Raw genomic sequence first — 15916 nt, forward strand, 5'->3', positions numbered from 1 at the left:
GTGAAGGTGCTTGCGGCCAAGCCTGACAATACGAGTTCGGTCTCTGAGATCTACACGATGGAAGGAAAGAATCAATTCCTTTGACCTCCACACATGTGCTATGACACTCAAAATAAATACATGGGGAATAAAAATGAAGTGCAAGCCTTGCCTGTATAATTCATTGCTTCCCCAAAACAAGTGAATTCTTGGAGCATGTACAAATAGAAAGTCTATTAAAGTTATAAACCTTGAGCAAGAGGGTTTTGAGATCTTAATGGAACAGGGAGAAGGTATTAGGGACCTGGGTACCACCCACTGTTACATGTGGAGGTGATGTAGCTGTTTATTCTGGTCAGCTGTCACCAATGCATCAACAGTGGGGGTGGGGGGGAAAGGAACATATTCCTCAATTCTTCACTTTTTATACATTCATTCTTAGGAAAATATTACAATACAACAGATGTCACCTCCAAGTCAGTCTCTTCTCAACTGGCCAAGATACATGTGAAATGGCTTTCCCTTGTGGCCTTTGGAAGCCTGTGCCTCCACCTCTCCCTGTCTCCTTAGAAATTCCGTCTTATGCTAAGTAAATGACACCCCTCCACCCCCACCAAAACAATCGGGTATGTGTAAAAGAAACCACTTTCCGTCTCTATACATAGATAAAGACCATCCCCACAATGAAACAAGTCATCAATTGTTCATTATTTACCTGCTCCTTCTTCCTCTGGTTCTACCATACAGAAACAAGGAGTCAATAAAACATTTTTTCCCTTAAAAGCTGAAATTGATAGAATGTGAAAGAAATATTTGCTACTTGAACCAAAATGTGACTTAAAAATTAAGGGTCAAAACTCTTTAAGCTATGCCTCAACATTTCTGGAAATCAATCTGTCTGCAGGACGGGGTAAGCTTGGGGCATGGAGGCATCCCATTGGTGGATAAATATGGCTACCTTGTTCTCTATCACTATACTTAGCTTGTGATGCTAGACTTAATCTAGCCATCTAATGCCTGGCTCAGGAACAGATCTAGCCATGGAAGCTTGGCATCGAGCCAGAGGAGGCTTTCTTTAAGGCAGGACCTAGACAGAGGTTGTATGAGGCAACCTCCTAAAAGCTATCAGGTAACTAGTAAGAACAAAATCTCCCTGCCCTGTGACAAAACGTTGCCACTTAAAGTTCTAGCTAGACCATTCCCGATTTCTAGACTAGAGTTTGTAAAATGACCACAGTAGGTTGACAACTGGAGAGTAAGTCATCTTTTTTTATTTTAGTAAAAATAAGTCATGTATGTGACTTTTTTTTTAAGAAAGAAAGGTAGATTCAATTAAATATGATAAGGTGCAAATCCTAATGACTGTTTTTCTCTCTCTAGAGATTCTACTCCCACAATGCCTCTATAGCATTTTAAATCAGTATTGGATAAAAAGACTAACTTTTGATTGAACTACTAATCTGGATATATTTGCCTTAAGGCATTATTATAAACTTTAACATTGACAATTATTTTAGCCTTTGTGGTAAATATGGCCTCGAAAAGCCTCTGGTTTACATATTGGCTCAAGATACATGTTGGAAGCATGTTTCTATATCATAAAATTTTTAGGTAAAACTCACAGGTTATCAGTATAAAAGGTGAGTTATTTGATGTCTTGGTTTTATAAGGAGGAAGCAATACCACTGTTTAAAAGACTGTTATTTTAAAGACACTATTTGTTTATAGTATTTACACATTAAAATAAGTCTATATGAATGTGAGGCCCAGAAATAATTCTTAAAAACAGATAAAGACATAAAGACATATCTGAGATCCAGAGACAGACTGGGTTAGCTCACATTGCATTCTTGTTTCTCACTAAACTCTTTCATCAGAGAAGCTGGCGTGGACTCAGATCCTATTTCCTGCCCCCTGGTGGAGGTGCTCACGAACAGCAAAGTGGCCAAAGGTAGCCAGAGAGCTAAAGTTTCAAAATTGAACCAAACAAAAACCTGTGTGGCTCCCCTCCCCCAAATAGATGCTAACACTAAAGAAACAGGTGTGAGAGCTCACAAAGCTAAGGCGTCTACTAAAGAACATCCGTCCCTTATCCAGTGTGGCCTGTTACAAGCCTGTTCTTCCTGGGACACGTACTCATTCTCTAGTCAAAGGAAGACCCAGCCTTGGCCACACTGGGCATTTTCATCTGAGGTTTTCAGTTTCTGCAAAAGTCCAGCCTCAGAGAAGGAAGGAAAGGCACTTTTTCTCCCTGATCTCAGCACCACTAGGGACTGTCTATCTCTGAGCCAAATCTAATTTGGGAGTATCTGAGGCCACGGCAGTGCTGGGTCACTGCCAGGGAAGTCTCTGCCTCAGGGTTCCCCAGTCACGTACATCTTAGTATGTTCTTCTAAGATAGATGGTCATTCCTGATGGGTACCCTGACCTCTCCATTTTAAAGTTTAATCTGTAAATGTGAACAGTGGCAGCAGAACCCCATGCATCTGCCCTGTCTCTCTAAAACGGCTTCACCTGCACAGAGAAGAAATCCACTTCCTCAGCCAGAAGTTATTGCCGTGGCTGCCTGCATTTTTCTGTGAGTTAATGGTCTTTTATTGGGAGTCATTATGTGTGGGCACAATCTGTGTTCTCTAGACAAAAGTCATCCAAACAAACAAACAAACAAATAAAAACCCCCACAAAAAATGACACAAGAATCTACTCAGCCATAGCTCTGTTCTCCAGCCCTCCTGAGCTAAAAAGGCAGAGATTGCAAACCCATTGGGTCATATTTGGCTTAGTTCTGTTGTCTTTGGCCTGCAATGCTACAGAATAATATTAGTAAAAGTCCTGGATTTAGTTGCACGCTTTAATGCTGAGGTTGAGTCTAACAGTGTGGATTCCTAGCTTCTCTTCAAAACTTGTGATTTCTGGCTAAATGGGTCTCATATCTCCACCTTATAGCCCCAGCACCAGTAACAGAATCTCTAACACACCCTTCCTCATTGTGTCTTACTCAAGAAGGCTGCAGTATCCGAGACCTCAGGGCTTTCCAACTGGTGCCTCTGATCAGGGTTCTCCAGTGTTCCTACACCTCAGCTATGGGGCACCCTCATTCCATCCCTCCACAATCAGGCTGCATGCCGGAGATGGAGATCAGAATGACGGCAAGTATTGGAGGGAACCTTACACTTTACCATCTGGATCTATCCGGCCATCCCAACAGAGCCTGAAACGGCAAAATTCACCACTCAGTCAATGATCTATTATGTAACGACTGTGTGCCCAGGACCGATCAGGCCATCAAGACAGAGTGTAAGAGCCTGAAGAAGACAGGACCCACCATTCTGCAGCCGTTGAGCAGCCTCCCCCCACAGATGGGGCTTGTTCCCCAACCGCTGCGGCATGTAAATCAAATTGATGATATATATCACAGAACTTCAAGGTGAAAGTCATGGACAATAGATTCTGAAATACCAAGGTTGCTTAACGGGAAGCAGGTTTTGCTCTCTGAACCATGGCGGTATCTTCCTATGCACATACCTCCAAGGTTGAACTTGCTTATGTATATTCCCTGGGACAGTTTTAAGGGTTGTTGCTCCTATTGGGAAGAAGCTGACTAGGGTACAGTTGCAAGCCGAACGCTCTGAGAACAGGGTGTTGTCCAGTCTGCTGCTTGGCTGGGATTAGAAGTGAGTCTCTGGGAACTGTGGACCATATAGCCTGTCCAGAGGGTGACTCTGTGACTCAGCTCTGGCCAACTGCTTCCATACAGAGCTGTAGGCCTAACACTGCCCCATCTCATTTTCCAAAGGAAGCCAGAAATCAGGATTCTTTTCATGCTGGCAACAAATGCAAAATCTTAAGAACTGCTATGTCGGCCAAACACAATATGTCTGCAGGCTAAATCCAGCCAGTTTGCATGCAGACTCTGACTCAAAGCATAGGCTTCAGCACCAAGATTCTACCCGGGATGCACGCTGCAGGCATCCTGGGCTCTAGAAAAGAGGGAAAAGAGGAAGGCAATTGTTTCCCATGATTACTGCAACATTACCATAAAAAGATCAAACTCTTCTTCCCGGCGAGCAATCATCTGGTTCAGGGTCTCGTCGTCTGGTACTTCATCTTCTTCCTGGGTTAAAAACAGAATGATTGAACAGGCTTTAAGAATAGAGACTGGAGTGTGTGTGTGTGTGTGTGTTAAGGGAGGTATTCGGTCCTGTTTTTCTAGACAGAAAGGGAAGGAAAGGGAAGGGCCTCTCAGTTTAGTACCTGCCATTCGTATGTTGTGGGCTTTTCAAACTCTTCTGGGCAGGAAATCTGTCTAGGGAGGGAAATCTGCTCTCTAAGAAAACACCAGCTCTCCTGGGTGTGGATCTTTCTGCAACTTTTAAAGTCAGCTACTAAATGTCTCCCCGCCTCCATGACCTCATTGGCAACATAGGCGTGACATCTACTTCACAGGAGGATGCCAGCCTTAACTACAGAAATCCACAGCGAACAACTACTTAACGTTAATTCCTAATTCCACTGATGACACTGCAAATGTGGATGTTTTCATTTTCAAAGGTTATCCAAAACAATGAGTTTTGGTCACTAAATACCAGGACAAGGGAAAAATATACATAGGTATGAAATATAGAACCTTAGAGATATGTTGAATCAATGGTTTTTAGTAGGTGCTATTATTGTTGGTGGTTAAAACTACAGTTAAGACACAATTAAAAGCTATCAACACAAAAATACCACAAAACTCTACCCAATTAAAGCAACCTAATGAAGTACAAAAAGCGATTATATAATGCATAAAAGTTTCTAAATTTTTATAGTCAGTTAAACAAAGGCACATTATTTGTTAATTTCTCAGAAACCAACAGTTCTCAAGATTTTAGGAACTAACACTATGCCCTGGCTTCCCCGGTTTTAAAAGAATTCCAGCAGCCTAAGTTAGATGATGTCAGCTGCCAAGACACCTTGCACAATGTGGGGACTTAATAAATGAATTCAATTCAATAAACTATATGATTCAAGACAATAATGACTATTGAAAACCCTTCTCATTTAATTCACCCCCAAGTTGATTTAAGTTAATTTGTCTAAATATTACATTTCACATGATGAGGAAGCAGGCAGACTAATTAGAGAGGGGGCTCAGCCCTTACAAGATCATGTACCTGACTGGGAACGGAGGTTTTCATTTGCCTTCACTGTCCCTAGAGGCACCTGTGTCTTGCTCCCCCTCGACCCCAATGAGGCCATAGGTGTCCCCAGGCAAGATGCAGATTCTCCTAGAAATTTCCAGGACACCTGTTCCTAGAGCACAAATTGTCTGGGAAGTTTATAAGAACTCTTGCTATGCTCTTTGTACTCATACTTTATGCCAGCTGTGATCATGGCACCCTGTGCTGCCCTGGACTGTTGGGACAGAAGTCATATACTGCAGTCTGCAAAGGTCCCCAGTTGACTTCACATCAGGGCATGAACCACCAGAGCCTGGTAACAGTTGCCTGACACAGTCATAGTTAGGAAGGGACATGGAGTCCCAGTAGACTGCTAACAGTGAGGAACAGTTGGCAAGGAACTCCCCTGTAGGCCCTACATGATGATCTGCAGGCCTGAGTGAGATCAGGCTCTCCTGGTGGTTTAGGGAGTCTGGAAAACTGCAGGCTTCATCACCACCATCTCACCTGGTCAGGTAACATTTTAACAAGGTTTTTAAAAAAGTACACAAGAGAGTTTGAGGTCAGCCTGGGCTACAGAGCGAGTGCCAGGATAGGTTCCAAAGCTACACAGAGAAAGCCTGTCTCAAAAAACCAAAACCAACCAACCAACCAATCAACCAACCAACCAACAAAAAGTACCCAAGAATGAGAACCTGCTCTCCCCACATCATGCTTTGTCACTGTATATGTCATTTAACATAGTGGGTTAAACAGTTTTATCATATTATTATTATTTGAGATATATCTAATATTTATCATATTATTTACTCAGTATTTATTAATTATGGGAATCCATGTGCTATGGTGTATGTGAGGACATCAAAAGACAACTTGTGGGAGTCAGTTGTCTCCTTTCAATATGTGGGTCTTGAGGCCCAAGCTCAGTTTGGCAAGCTTGGCGGCAAACACCTTTACCTGCTGAGCCATATCTCACTAGCTCATAGTGTTTTAGGAAATGACCAAATGTATAAACAAAAGAAAAAGGCACCTGACAATCTGACTCCTAAGTCTGTATCAAATCTTCAACTTAAAAAAGCTAGACCTAGTGACTTATTTGAGATTCAAAAAGGCTTTGATGTGTGAGGATGTTTGAGTGCATATGAACCATTTTATTTCTCATCATTTCGTGAAATTCAACAGGCAACTCATCATCTACATCTATGTATAAGATAAGTTAGGAGGCACAATAGCAAAACACTCTTCACTTTGCAAAAAGATTCATTTTAGTTTTTTTTTACATATCAGTATCTACTTCATATGTAGGCTCATTTCAGAAATGAAGACTATATAAGAAAGATTTTAAATCTTTGCCTCATCAGCCAACAACCAAGGCAGTCTCTTCCTAGAAACCTGCTGATTGGCCAGGGAACCAGGTAAATGGATAGAGTTAGGAAAAAAATCATCCTCAGTGAAGCAACCCAGACCCCAAAAGACAAACATGTATTCCCTTCTATGTGGATGATAGCTTTTAAGACTTTGATAGGCATGCCATAATCCATACAACCATAGATGGTAGGTATAGAAGCAAGGGACTAGTGGGAAGGGATGTATCTTCCTAGGAAGGAGAAATAAAATAGTTATGGATCAATGGGGGCAGATACCAGGATCAGATAGATATGGACAGAGAAAAGGGGTTAGGGAGGGAATTTAGGGAGGAACAGCTGAAACTAAGGGCCATTTGAGGGATTATATGGAAACTCTAAGGTGTATACATATATGAAGGTGATCTAAATGGAATCGCTAAGTAACAGGGGGAGAAGGAATCCCTATGTGGACATCTCTAGTTACCAAATGAAGACTCCAGTTCTGAGAATGGGTTACATCTAATTGAGGTGTTGGCCAAAGGGGACCCATGGGAACCTCCAAACACCCAGAATATTTCCAAGACTACAAACTGATGGTAAAGCCCTATTACTGAAGACAATACCTACACAATTCATTGAACATGGAGAAGTCAAGCTGAGGACACCTATTAGAGCCTTCTCCTTTACTGATAAGTGTTCAGAATCCTGGAAGGTACTCTGCACGCTATACTAAAGCAGAAGGTAAACACCAACCCAGCTATAAATCCTTCCATCCACAATGGTGACATGTATGCAAGATGTCACAAAGCCTGTGGGACTAACCAACCATCATCTGACTGAATTTAAGGCCCACTCCATGAGATGGGACCTATCCCCATCTCATTGGGTGGTCAAGAATCTGAGACAAACAAGCCAGGGACCTTAGGGGAAAAGCAAGTACTACTTACTGTTCTACTAAAAGAATAGAGCAACAGAACAACTCCAATGACATCCTACTATATACACTTATAGACCAGTGTCTTGCTCAGACACTGCTACATAGACAGAAATAAATACAGAGACCCACAAACAATGTGCAGAGGGTGAGAGATCTTGAAAGACTGGGTCCTAAACGGGATATCTCCATCAATTCCCTTCCCTCAAGGTTCAGGGAACCCTGTAGAAGAGGAGCCAGAAAGACTGAGAGGCAGAGGGAAAGGAGGACTCTGTGGAAACAAGGCAGGAATGGCACATGTGGTGAACTCACAGAGAACACAGCAGCATGAACAGGGCCTGTAGGGGTCTGGGCCTGAGGGGATTCCAGTTCTGAGAGAGGAAGTGGACCAAGCCCCACATCACTAACCCAGAAGCTGTCTCTACCTGACAACCACTCACAAATAAGAGAGAAAGAGAGCAAGAATCAATGTGGATTTGGGTGGGTGGGCAGCTGGGGATGATCTAGGGGGAGTTGGAGGAGGGGCCATAATTAGAATACATTTAAAAATCTATTTTTAATGAAAAGAAAAAAGAAAACAAAAAATACCTTTAAAAAATGTAATGTTTAATTTATAGAGGACTTCAAAAATACAAAACCACACTGCATATATGCAATGAGAATAGTATTCTGTGTAAGTATGTAAAATAAACTTACGCTCTAACTTTTGAGCACGGGTACACAAAAGCAAATGTGTTCATCCCTGGACAGCTTCACGATAAGATATGTTCTTAGATGTACTTCAGGTTCATTTTAGGCTGATAATTTGCATCTCTGTGTGTTCGTGTACATACAGAGTGGCCCCAGGGCCTCACACAAGCAAGCCAAGTATTCTAGCACAAGAGCTATACTTAGCTATATTTAGCATAAAATGACTGAAACTGGTTATCTAAAAGAGCTAAATGACTCGATAAAAGACATACAATCTAAACATCATTTGCACAACTTTGGCAATTTTTGTAAATACAGACTTTAGGACTCAGGTTATTTTTCTCCCCCTGGCTCAGTTCTTAAAAGACCCTTTTTGTGGAGGCTAAGGTCAAGCTTTCCAAGCTCATGATCCAAAGACGTTGTGAAGGACCATACTATAAGTGTGCTGACGTAGTCCCTTCCCTGCTTAAAAAGCAACAGAGTCAGGGGCTTTGGAGTATCAGAGGAAGAAAAACCAAGGTAGGACCTAGACTGCAATCGGAGTTCTAAGTATAATTCTTGCAGTTCCACAGGCTGTCCATAGGAGTCAGCACTCACAATACAACAAAATATACTTGGCTTACCCAACCCCAAAGAGGACTTCTTAAGACAATCCTATGAATAACTTTCAGAGGTTTTCTGTGTTTGGGGTAGAAGATAGCAGCTAATTTAGTCATTTTAATTAACACCAGCCCAGAAAACAAAGGAACAAAGATGTTATTTTTAATCTTTTTGAGACAAAAGGTCACTGTTAGATTTCAGAAACTCGGCTCTCTGTAATACCTCGTTCTCCTCTTCATGTTCCAATATGGCCTGCAGGAATGCTCTCCGCTCGTGGCTGGATGACTTCTGATCAAACATGCCGGCCTGGATAACCTTCTGATCCACATTCAGCTTGTACTTTGCAGCTGCGAGAATCTTTTCCTCCACACTGTTGACGGTGCAGAGCCTCAGCACCCGGACCTCGTTTTGCTGGCCAATGCGGTGAGCTCGGTCTTGGGCCTGCAGATCCTGTTTTTGAGAACAATATGCTATGAGGATCCAGGTACCTGGATTAACCCAGAAAACAAGGCTACCTAAGAGGGAGATATGGGCAGGTTCCATAACCAGCCTTTACAAAGGCTAGGTTTTGCTTACATGTAAACAAAACAAACAAACAAACAAAACCCAACACACACGCTACTGTCTTTGGAAAAGTTCAAGGTCATTTCCTATTGAGGCCGTCTGGCCTTAAATTAATCATGTGAAATAATATCTCAGCATTTGAAACCTAGCTCTAGGAACAGTTTATCTACCTGTAGCTTTGCCATGACAATTAGTCCTTCACTGAAACCAGTACCGACTGATGCCAGAGTTGAGATCTACATTATGACCTACAAAAAAATTTTCAAGCAGGAAGACACACAGACTCTTCACTGCAATGTGTGAAATGCACTATTACTTCACTGAATTGTATTTTCATGTATTACATATACATTTTATTATACATATACACCTATATACATTCATAAATACATCATACAGATAGTGACTGACTGGCTACCCAATTCCCAGACCTAGCCCTATCAAAGGGTCAGTATTTCATCTTACAAGCACATCCTAGTATATCTGGAAATGCAAGCGATTGCTAGTAGGATAATAAAGTGGAGAACTGGAGGAGAAGGAAGTGGGGGGAAATTGGCACAGATGCCAAGATGTAAATATTGGGTATGGTTCTGTCTCAGAATTCCTTTTTGCAAGTTTATCCCGAAGAAACTACCATGGGCACAAAAAAATACTTATAAATAGGAATGGGCAAGTTTTTTTCTTTCTTTTTTTTTTTTTTTTTTTTTTTTTTTTGGTTTTTATGAGACAGGGTTTCTCTGTATTGTTTCGAAGGCTATCAGTCCAGCCCGGCCTCGAACTCACGAAGATCCGCCTGCCTCTGCCTCCCGAGTGCTGGGATTTTGGCATGCGCCACCATCGCCCGGCAAGTTTTTTTCTTTTTTACTAATACCTATTCCTGTATTTTTTCAAATGAAGAAGCAAACAATCAACAGTTCCAGATAACTGCAGATTGTAGTATGCACCAGCAGAGACACAAATTACCACAAGACTCAGTGACACACAGCTGTAAGTGGGGACTAGAAGTTGTGAATGAGTGTGTATATTTGGCCCCATGTGTGCACACCCACCTGTGCCACAAAATAGGTGAGAGCATCAAACACCGGTGTGCCAACAATGTTCACACTGCCCACTAGAGGCTTTGTTTTTAATAGTTTGCATTTTTAGACATATTTTAACTTTCCTCTACTTTAAACATTATCTTATAATATGAAAAAGGTTTTAATAAAATCTTAAAGTACAAACTTTTGTAAACTTCTGAAGCCATCAACCTAACTACAGCACCCAAATAAATGGACCCTTTAATCACATGGTCGAGGCAAGGGACCAGGTCTGTTATTAATCAGTTGTTTACAAACATGCCATTATTCTGGGCATGTTTTTAGGACAAAGGTCTATGTACTGTTTCTTGCATTCCCAGCATTACCCTTGGAACATGGCTGACATTCAGCTATAATCAGCCCAGGTTCCTGCCATCTGTGCAACACAAGGGGACAGTGGACGACAGTGTGCCCAGGAGATTTGTTCATGGTGCATGGACCTTTGAAACTGGGCAATTAATTAGGCAGAAGTTTGTCCTCAGAAGCTATGTGAACATATTCATGTAAATATCTTGCACTGAACCATGAGCACAGTGGGGATTAGATCATCAGATTATTTGTCTAAAGAGGACAGTGTAAAATAGGTAATTAAAATGCTTCCCTGTGGAGGGCTTGAACCAATCATCACTTCCAACACATCTTCACTAGTACACTTTAGCGGCAGCCAATAACAGGCTGGCTGTGTCATCAACTTTCCATTAGAACTAAGGTGAGCCAGTCATCTCTGTCACAGGGATCCTAGTAGAGACCTGGGCTCTCAGAGCTAGAAGCAGAAACTGTTCTCTCTAAAGGGACTAGTCCCTTCACCAACCGCCAGCTTCGTATTTCTGCTCCAGACATGAAAACTAGTCTCCTCTTTCAGCTCGTAGCAGACCAGGCTTGCCCTGAAGGGGTAATCTTAGACCAGGCTTACCCAGAAGAGGTAATATTCTGCCCTTCGTGTAAAAGAGGCCCATAAAACCGCAACACTAAAACGCAGGTGTCAGCAAATGACAAGGACAACAGAGACAGGGTGGAAAGTCCAAGAGTCCTTGGGAACTTCTTGAACAGTTTTGGTGGCTGAGCCAGCACTTTGGGTTTGTGTTTGTGTGGCCACATCACCTGTCTATGTGGAAAGCAGCCACAGATGCCGTTTCTAATTTCTAGGATGGAGGTTTAGAGAATGTGAGTTCCTAGGCAAAAAAAAAAAAAAAAAAAAAAAAAAAAAGAAAAGAAAAAGAAAAAAAAAGGGGGCTCCATGGCATAAGCAAGAACTAAGTGGGTTATTATTATTAGGTGGGCTAATATAGCTGAGATTTCTCCATACATTTTTATTTTACTTTGAGTTTCTATTGTTGTTTGTTCATTTGTTTGGGGCAGAGGCCCCATAGGGAGTGACGCTATTAGGAGGTATGACCTTGTTGGAGGAAGTGTGTCACTGGGGCCTGGTCCTGATATTTCAGAAGCTCAAGTCAGGCCCAGTGTGGCTTGCTTTCCCTACTGCCTTCAGATCCGGATGTAGAACTCTTAGCTTCTGCCATGCTCCCCTCCATGCTTCCCTCCATGATGATAATGGAATGAACCTCTGAACTGTAAGTGACCCCAATTAAGTGTTTTCCTTTAAAAGTGGTCAATAGCACACCTAGACATGGTACCTCAATTCAAGAGTCCAGCTAAGAAGAGGGCCTCCTGGAGCCTTTATGATCGTTTTGTTATACAGCCATGGAACTTCCAGTGAAAAATGGAAGCCCAAACCCAAGTGCAGGATTTCATTGGTAATTCCAAATTTATGCATTTTCCCTTTACTTCCAGCTAGGTCAGACAGTGAAGGCAAAGAAGCAGGAAGAAAATAACAGAGCCGTCACCATGACAGGAACCCTGCCTGAACTGCAGAATGCAACCAGGGATACTGAAACAAACACATCAAAAGTGTTTCTGAACTTGAAGCAAGCAGACTCTGCTGGCGGCTCCCACCCTTAGTTCTGTTTCAATCTTCTCGTCCTCAGAGAATGACTGGGATCAAGTTCCATGCACAAGTACCCAGGCTCATTGAATGAAACACTTGAGGGTGGGGCAGCAGCCAGCAGGAGGCAGGTCTGTGCTTCTTTAAGAGCTGTCTTTGAATTTTCATGTACCCCTGCACTGGCTTCCAGCCAGAGGCACTTTCTGGAAGTCCCTACCACTGGACCTTCCCAATCACCATGCAGCGATGGGAATGTATAGCTGAAGATGGCCAGTTGCTGAGGAGCCCGGGTGAGATGGACATGGTTCTTGTTCACATGTCAGAAATGCAGTCCCCCCTTTCAGCAGTTGGAATCCGGGGGTGGTTACACCATGAATGAAACCCTGTTGGCATTAATCTACCCAGTATCCTACAGGCAAATGCCCCATGTCCTAGGGTTTTTAGGAAACCTGTGGCATAGAAGATCTAGCCAACTTACTGGCCAACAAATACTCTCGATAGAATATTCTTTTCCTTTGATTTTAAATGACATACAAAATAGGTTAACTATCTTATACGAACTATCCTTGAAGAAGTTATCTAACTCACGTGGGATTCAGTCTCCTTAATGGCAAAAATGTAGACAGTAACATCCACGTCCTTTCAGGGTGATTGTGAAAACTGTGTGAAGCCAGAGACACCAGGATGCCAGTGCAGAAAGAGTGCTCACTGGGGGCTGGTGCTGGAGGTTGAAGGCAGAGTCTCATGAAAACTCTGAGCTCTACTCTCAGCCCCTGGAACATTTTTGATTTATCCTTCACCAGATGCAATTTGCTCAATGGCAATCCCAAGAGATGGGATTAAGACAGAAGAAAGTGAGTTTTCCAGCCCACTCTTGGGCTCTTGGCAGGCTTGGGTATAACATGGAAATAGCTACGCTCCAAGGGAGATAAGAAAACAGCCATAATAATTGGCTGGGCTATTTCTCCTTTGGAGAAATTGCCCGGTCATTTAGAAATGTGCTCTGTCCTATAAATGTGAGTGATGAAACTGATAATCTTTCCCTTCCTCTCCAGAGGGAAAGCCTTGGCGCCCAAGTAGATATGCACACCTGATGAGGATTCCAGTCGCTGTCAAAGATGACCACCGTGTCCGCGGCCTGAAGATTTAAACCCAGGCCCCCAGCTCGTGTGCTCAGCAAGAAAATGAAATACTGGGACCCTGGTTCATTGAATTTCTTCAGCAAAGCCGCCCGATCTTCAGACTTGGTGGTGCCTGAGGGGATAAGAAAAATAAATTTGCCAATTAACTCCTGTCCGGAACAGGGAGAGATCTAGACAAAAATGCCTGCTTCCTTGAGAAATACATCCATGGTCCTCTTAAGCACTGGTGAGGTAATTGTTGGGGTTTCTGTAGTTTTGGAAGGAACTTGAAACATTCTGCAATTAGGAAAAGAAGAAGAAGAAAGGAAGGGAATTTGCTGTCTACTGCTTGAGCATTTGGGTTGGTACTAAGGACAGGATGGTAAAATCATCCAAGTAAAGAGACTGTTTCCCTTCTGAAGACTTGAAGCCACAATCTCTAAAAGTGAACCTCTGTGCTTCTGAAGCCAACTCGCTGCTCTTTGGGTTAAAAAATGCTAAAACTAGGGGTTACCCTCTCCTAGGAGCAGATGGGAGGTGGGCTGGGTGGGGGAAAGTGGGGGGGGGCGGGAGGAGAGGAGGGAGGGAGAATGGGGATTGGAAATATAAAAAAATAATATTAAAAAAAAGATCCCCAGCACTGCAAAAAAATATGCTAAACAAACACCAACTTAACGGAGCAGACTGTTAGATACCAAGGTGGCCATAGTAGGGAGTGTTGAAGAGTACAGGCTTCAGCAGAGATCACCAGTCCCCGAGTGTGGTGCTCATTTGTGGGCACACCTGGGCTCCACTCTCTCCATCTGGAACATATTTATCCAGCCTCTTCATAAAATGCACCATGGAAGGGACAGTATAAAACTTCACCAGTATCCCACCTGAATGTATTTCACTAGGGAAGTGGTGGTGCTGGGTTCTGAACAGGCTGATGGGGAAAGCTAAGCATGTTACATGATACTCCCTGGCTGGCCACTGGATAAATGTTGCCCCTCCGAGTTGTTCTTTTTTTAGGATGAAAATATACCACGATTTATGTCAGAGGATTAAAACATGTAACTGACGCCAGCCAAAGGAATCAAGTTACTCACTAGGGCCAAGTTCCCAAACACGGAGGATCTGGTTTCCACATTTTGTAGAAATAATGAGCATTCTGGGGGGGTGGGGGAATCAGTCCCCCAAATACAGCAAGTGGGGATGGGGGGGTGCTTTCCTCCTGTAACAAAGCAATGTTCTTCAGACTAGTCTTACTTTCTAAATTAGACTTTTTTTTTTTTTTTTTTTTTTTTTTTTGGTTTGGTGAACTACTCAGATCTTCCAAGGGAAAACTGCAGGAATCTAGACTTGGGGGAGGGATGGTTTATTGAATAGGGTCTAAAATTTGCAAATCTTTTTTTTTTCCTTTTTTCACAACTTGCTTGCTGAGATTAGAACAAACTATTTGTCCACGACGCTAATGAAGGGAAGACAGTTTTGCCTTGAAGACTTTCCATACACTGCCTTTCCAGTTACAGTCTTCTACACAGAAAGAAAATCTTTGATGCCCATCTACAGTTTCAGAGGTCCCTGGTTATTATTAACTGTCCCTTAACAAAGCAGCATCATGACCAAAGTGTGTGTATAGCAAAGCTGGCTACCTAGTAGTGACTAGGACGCAAAAAAGCCTACGGGAGGGACTGGGACCCATCATCTCTTTGAAAGGCGTGTCCCCATGGACCCAGAAACTTCCCAGTAGGCCCTACCCTTATAGGCTCAACCACATCCCAGTAAAGACATTCTGGGGAGCAAACATTTAACACAAAGGAATGGGGGAGGGGTTGAAACTCTAAACTAGAGCTCTTTTCCCTCCATAAATGGAGAATTCTTTATGAAAACTACACCAACCCATTTATTAGGGATGGGAGGATTGAACCTAGGACCTTGCACATGGTAGATAAGCACTCTATTTCTAACCTATGACAAGTCCCAAAGAACTCCCTAACCCTATACTTAATCTCCTACACAGGGTTCATTTTGAGAAGGGCATAATTTGTAAGCTTGTTCCATGTATGTTTTCTGTTTTGAAATACACTTGCATGTAAGTAATGCCAGTTACAGCATTAGATTACACCCAAGAAATCATCACCCACATGTTTGTCCTCTGCCTTAAATTAAAAGAAACGCCAAACAAACAAAAATACTTCTAAACTGGGGAAAGGAGAAATAATGGCATCGGTTCCGTAGTAGCCAGGAACAGAAACTGGCACTTGGATACTCTGAGGTTACAACCTTCAACATTTTTAATCACTGAAAAATGATCTGGTAAAGATTAAGTCTTAAGATATGAATAGAACCAGCTGGGAAACATGCCTACCTAGGATGAAATAACCTCGACTGTAAAACAGAGCACCGAAAAATAACAGTGTCAAAATGCTTTAGTCAAAGCAGTCCTTGTGCTCTCCACCAGAGAGCTCAGGCAAACAGACCCAAGTATGTGTCTCCCAAGTGCTTAAACTGCAAAAA

The 15916-nt window shown here is 42.5% G+C and overlaps 1 protein-coding gene and 1 long non-coding RNA gene across 10 annotated transcripts in view; one reads left to right on the forward strand and one right to left on the reverse strand.

The window, feature by feature from the left end:
- The window catches only part of Smarca2 (SWI/SNF related, matrix associated, actin dependent regulator of chromatin, subfamily a, member 2), a 162202-nt gene that overhangs the window by 53440 nt on the left and 92846 nt on the right, over positions 1-15916 (reverse strand). For all 9 annotated transcript variants that reach the window (XM_040746082.1, XM_040746078.1, XM_040746049.1 and 6 more), the window contains 3 exons: positions 13387-13550; positions 8934-9161; positions 4016-4093 (listed from right to left, as the gene is read on the reverse strand). In XM_040746082.1, coding sequence (XP_040602016.1) covers positions 4016-4093; positions 8934-9161; positions 13387-13550 — 470 coding nt within the window. The remainder of the gene's footprint in view (positions 1-4015; positions 4094-8933; positions 9162-13386; positions 13551-15916) is intronic.
- Positions 11769-13658, forward strand: LOC121140488. The gene is made up of 2 exons (XR_005877345.1): positions 11769-12586; positions 13352-13658. It is a non-coding gene; the product is annotated as an uncharacterized LOC121140488 (long non-coding RNA).

Source organism: Mesocricetus auratus, unplaced genomic scaffold (assembly GCF_017639785.1).
Source record: "Mesocricetus auratus isolate SY011 unplaced genomic scaffold, BCM_Maur_2.0 Super-Scaffold_4256, whole genome shotgun sequence".
NCBI lineage: Eukaryota > Metazoa > Chordata > Mammalia > Rodentia > Cricetidae > Mesocricetus > Mesocricetus auratus.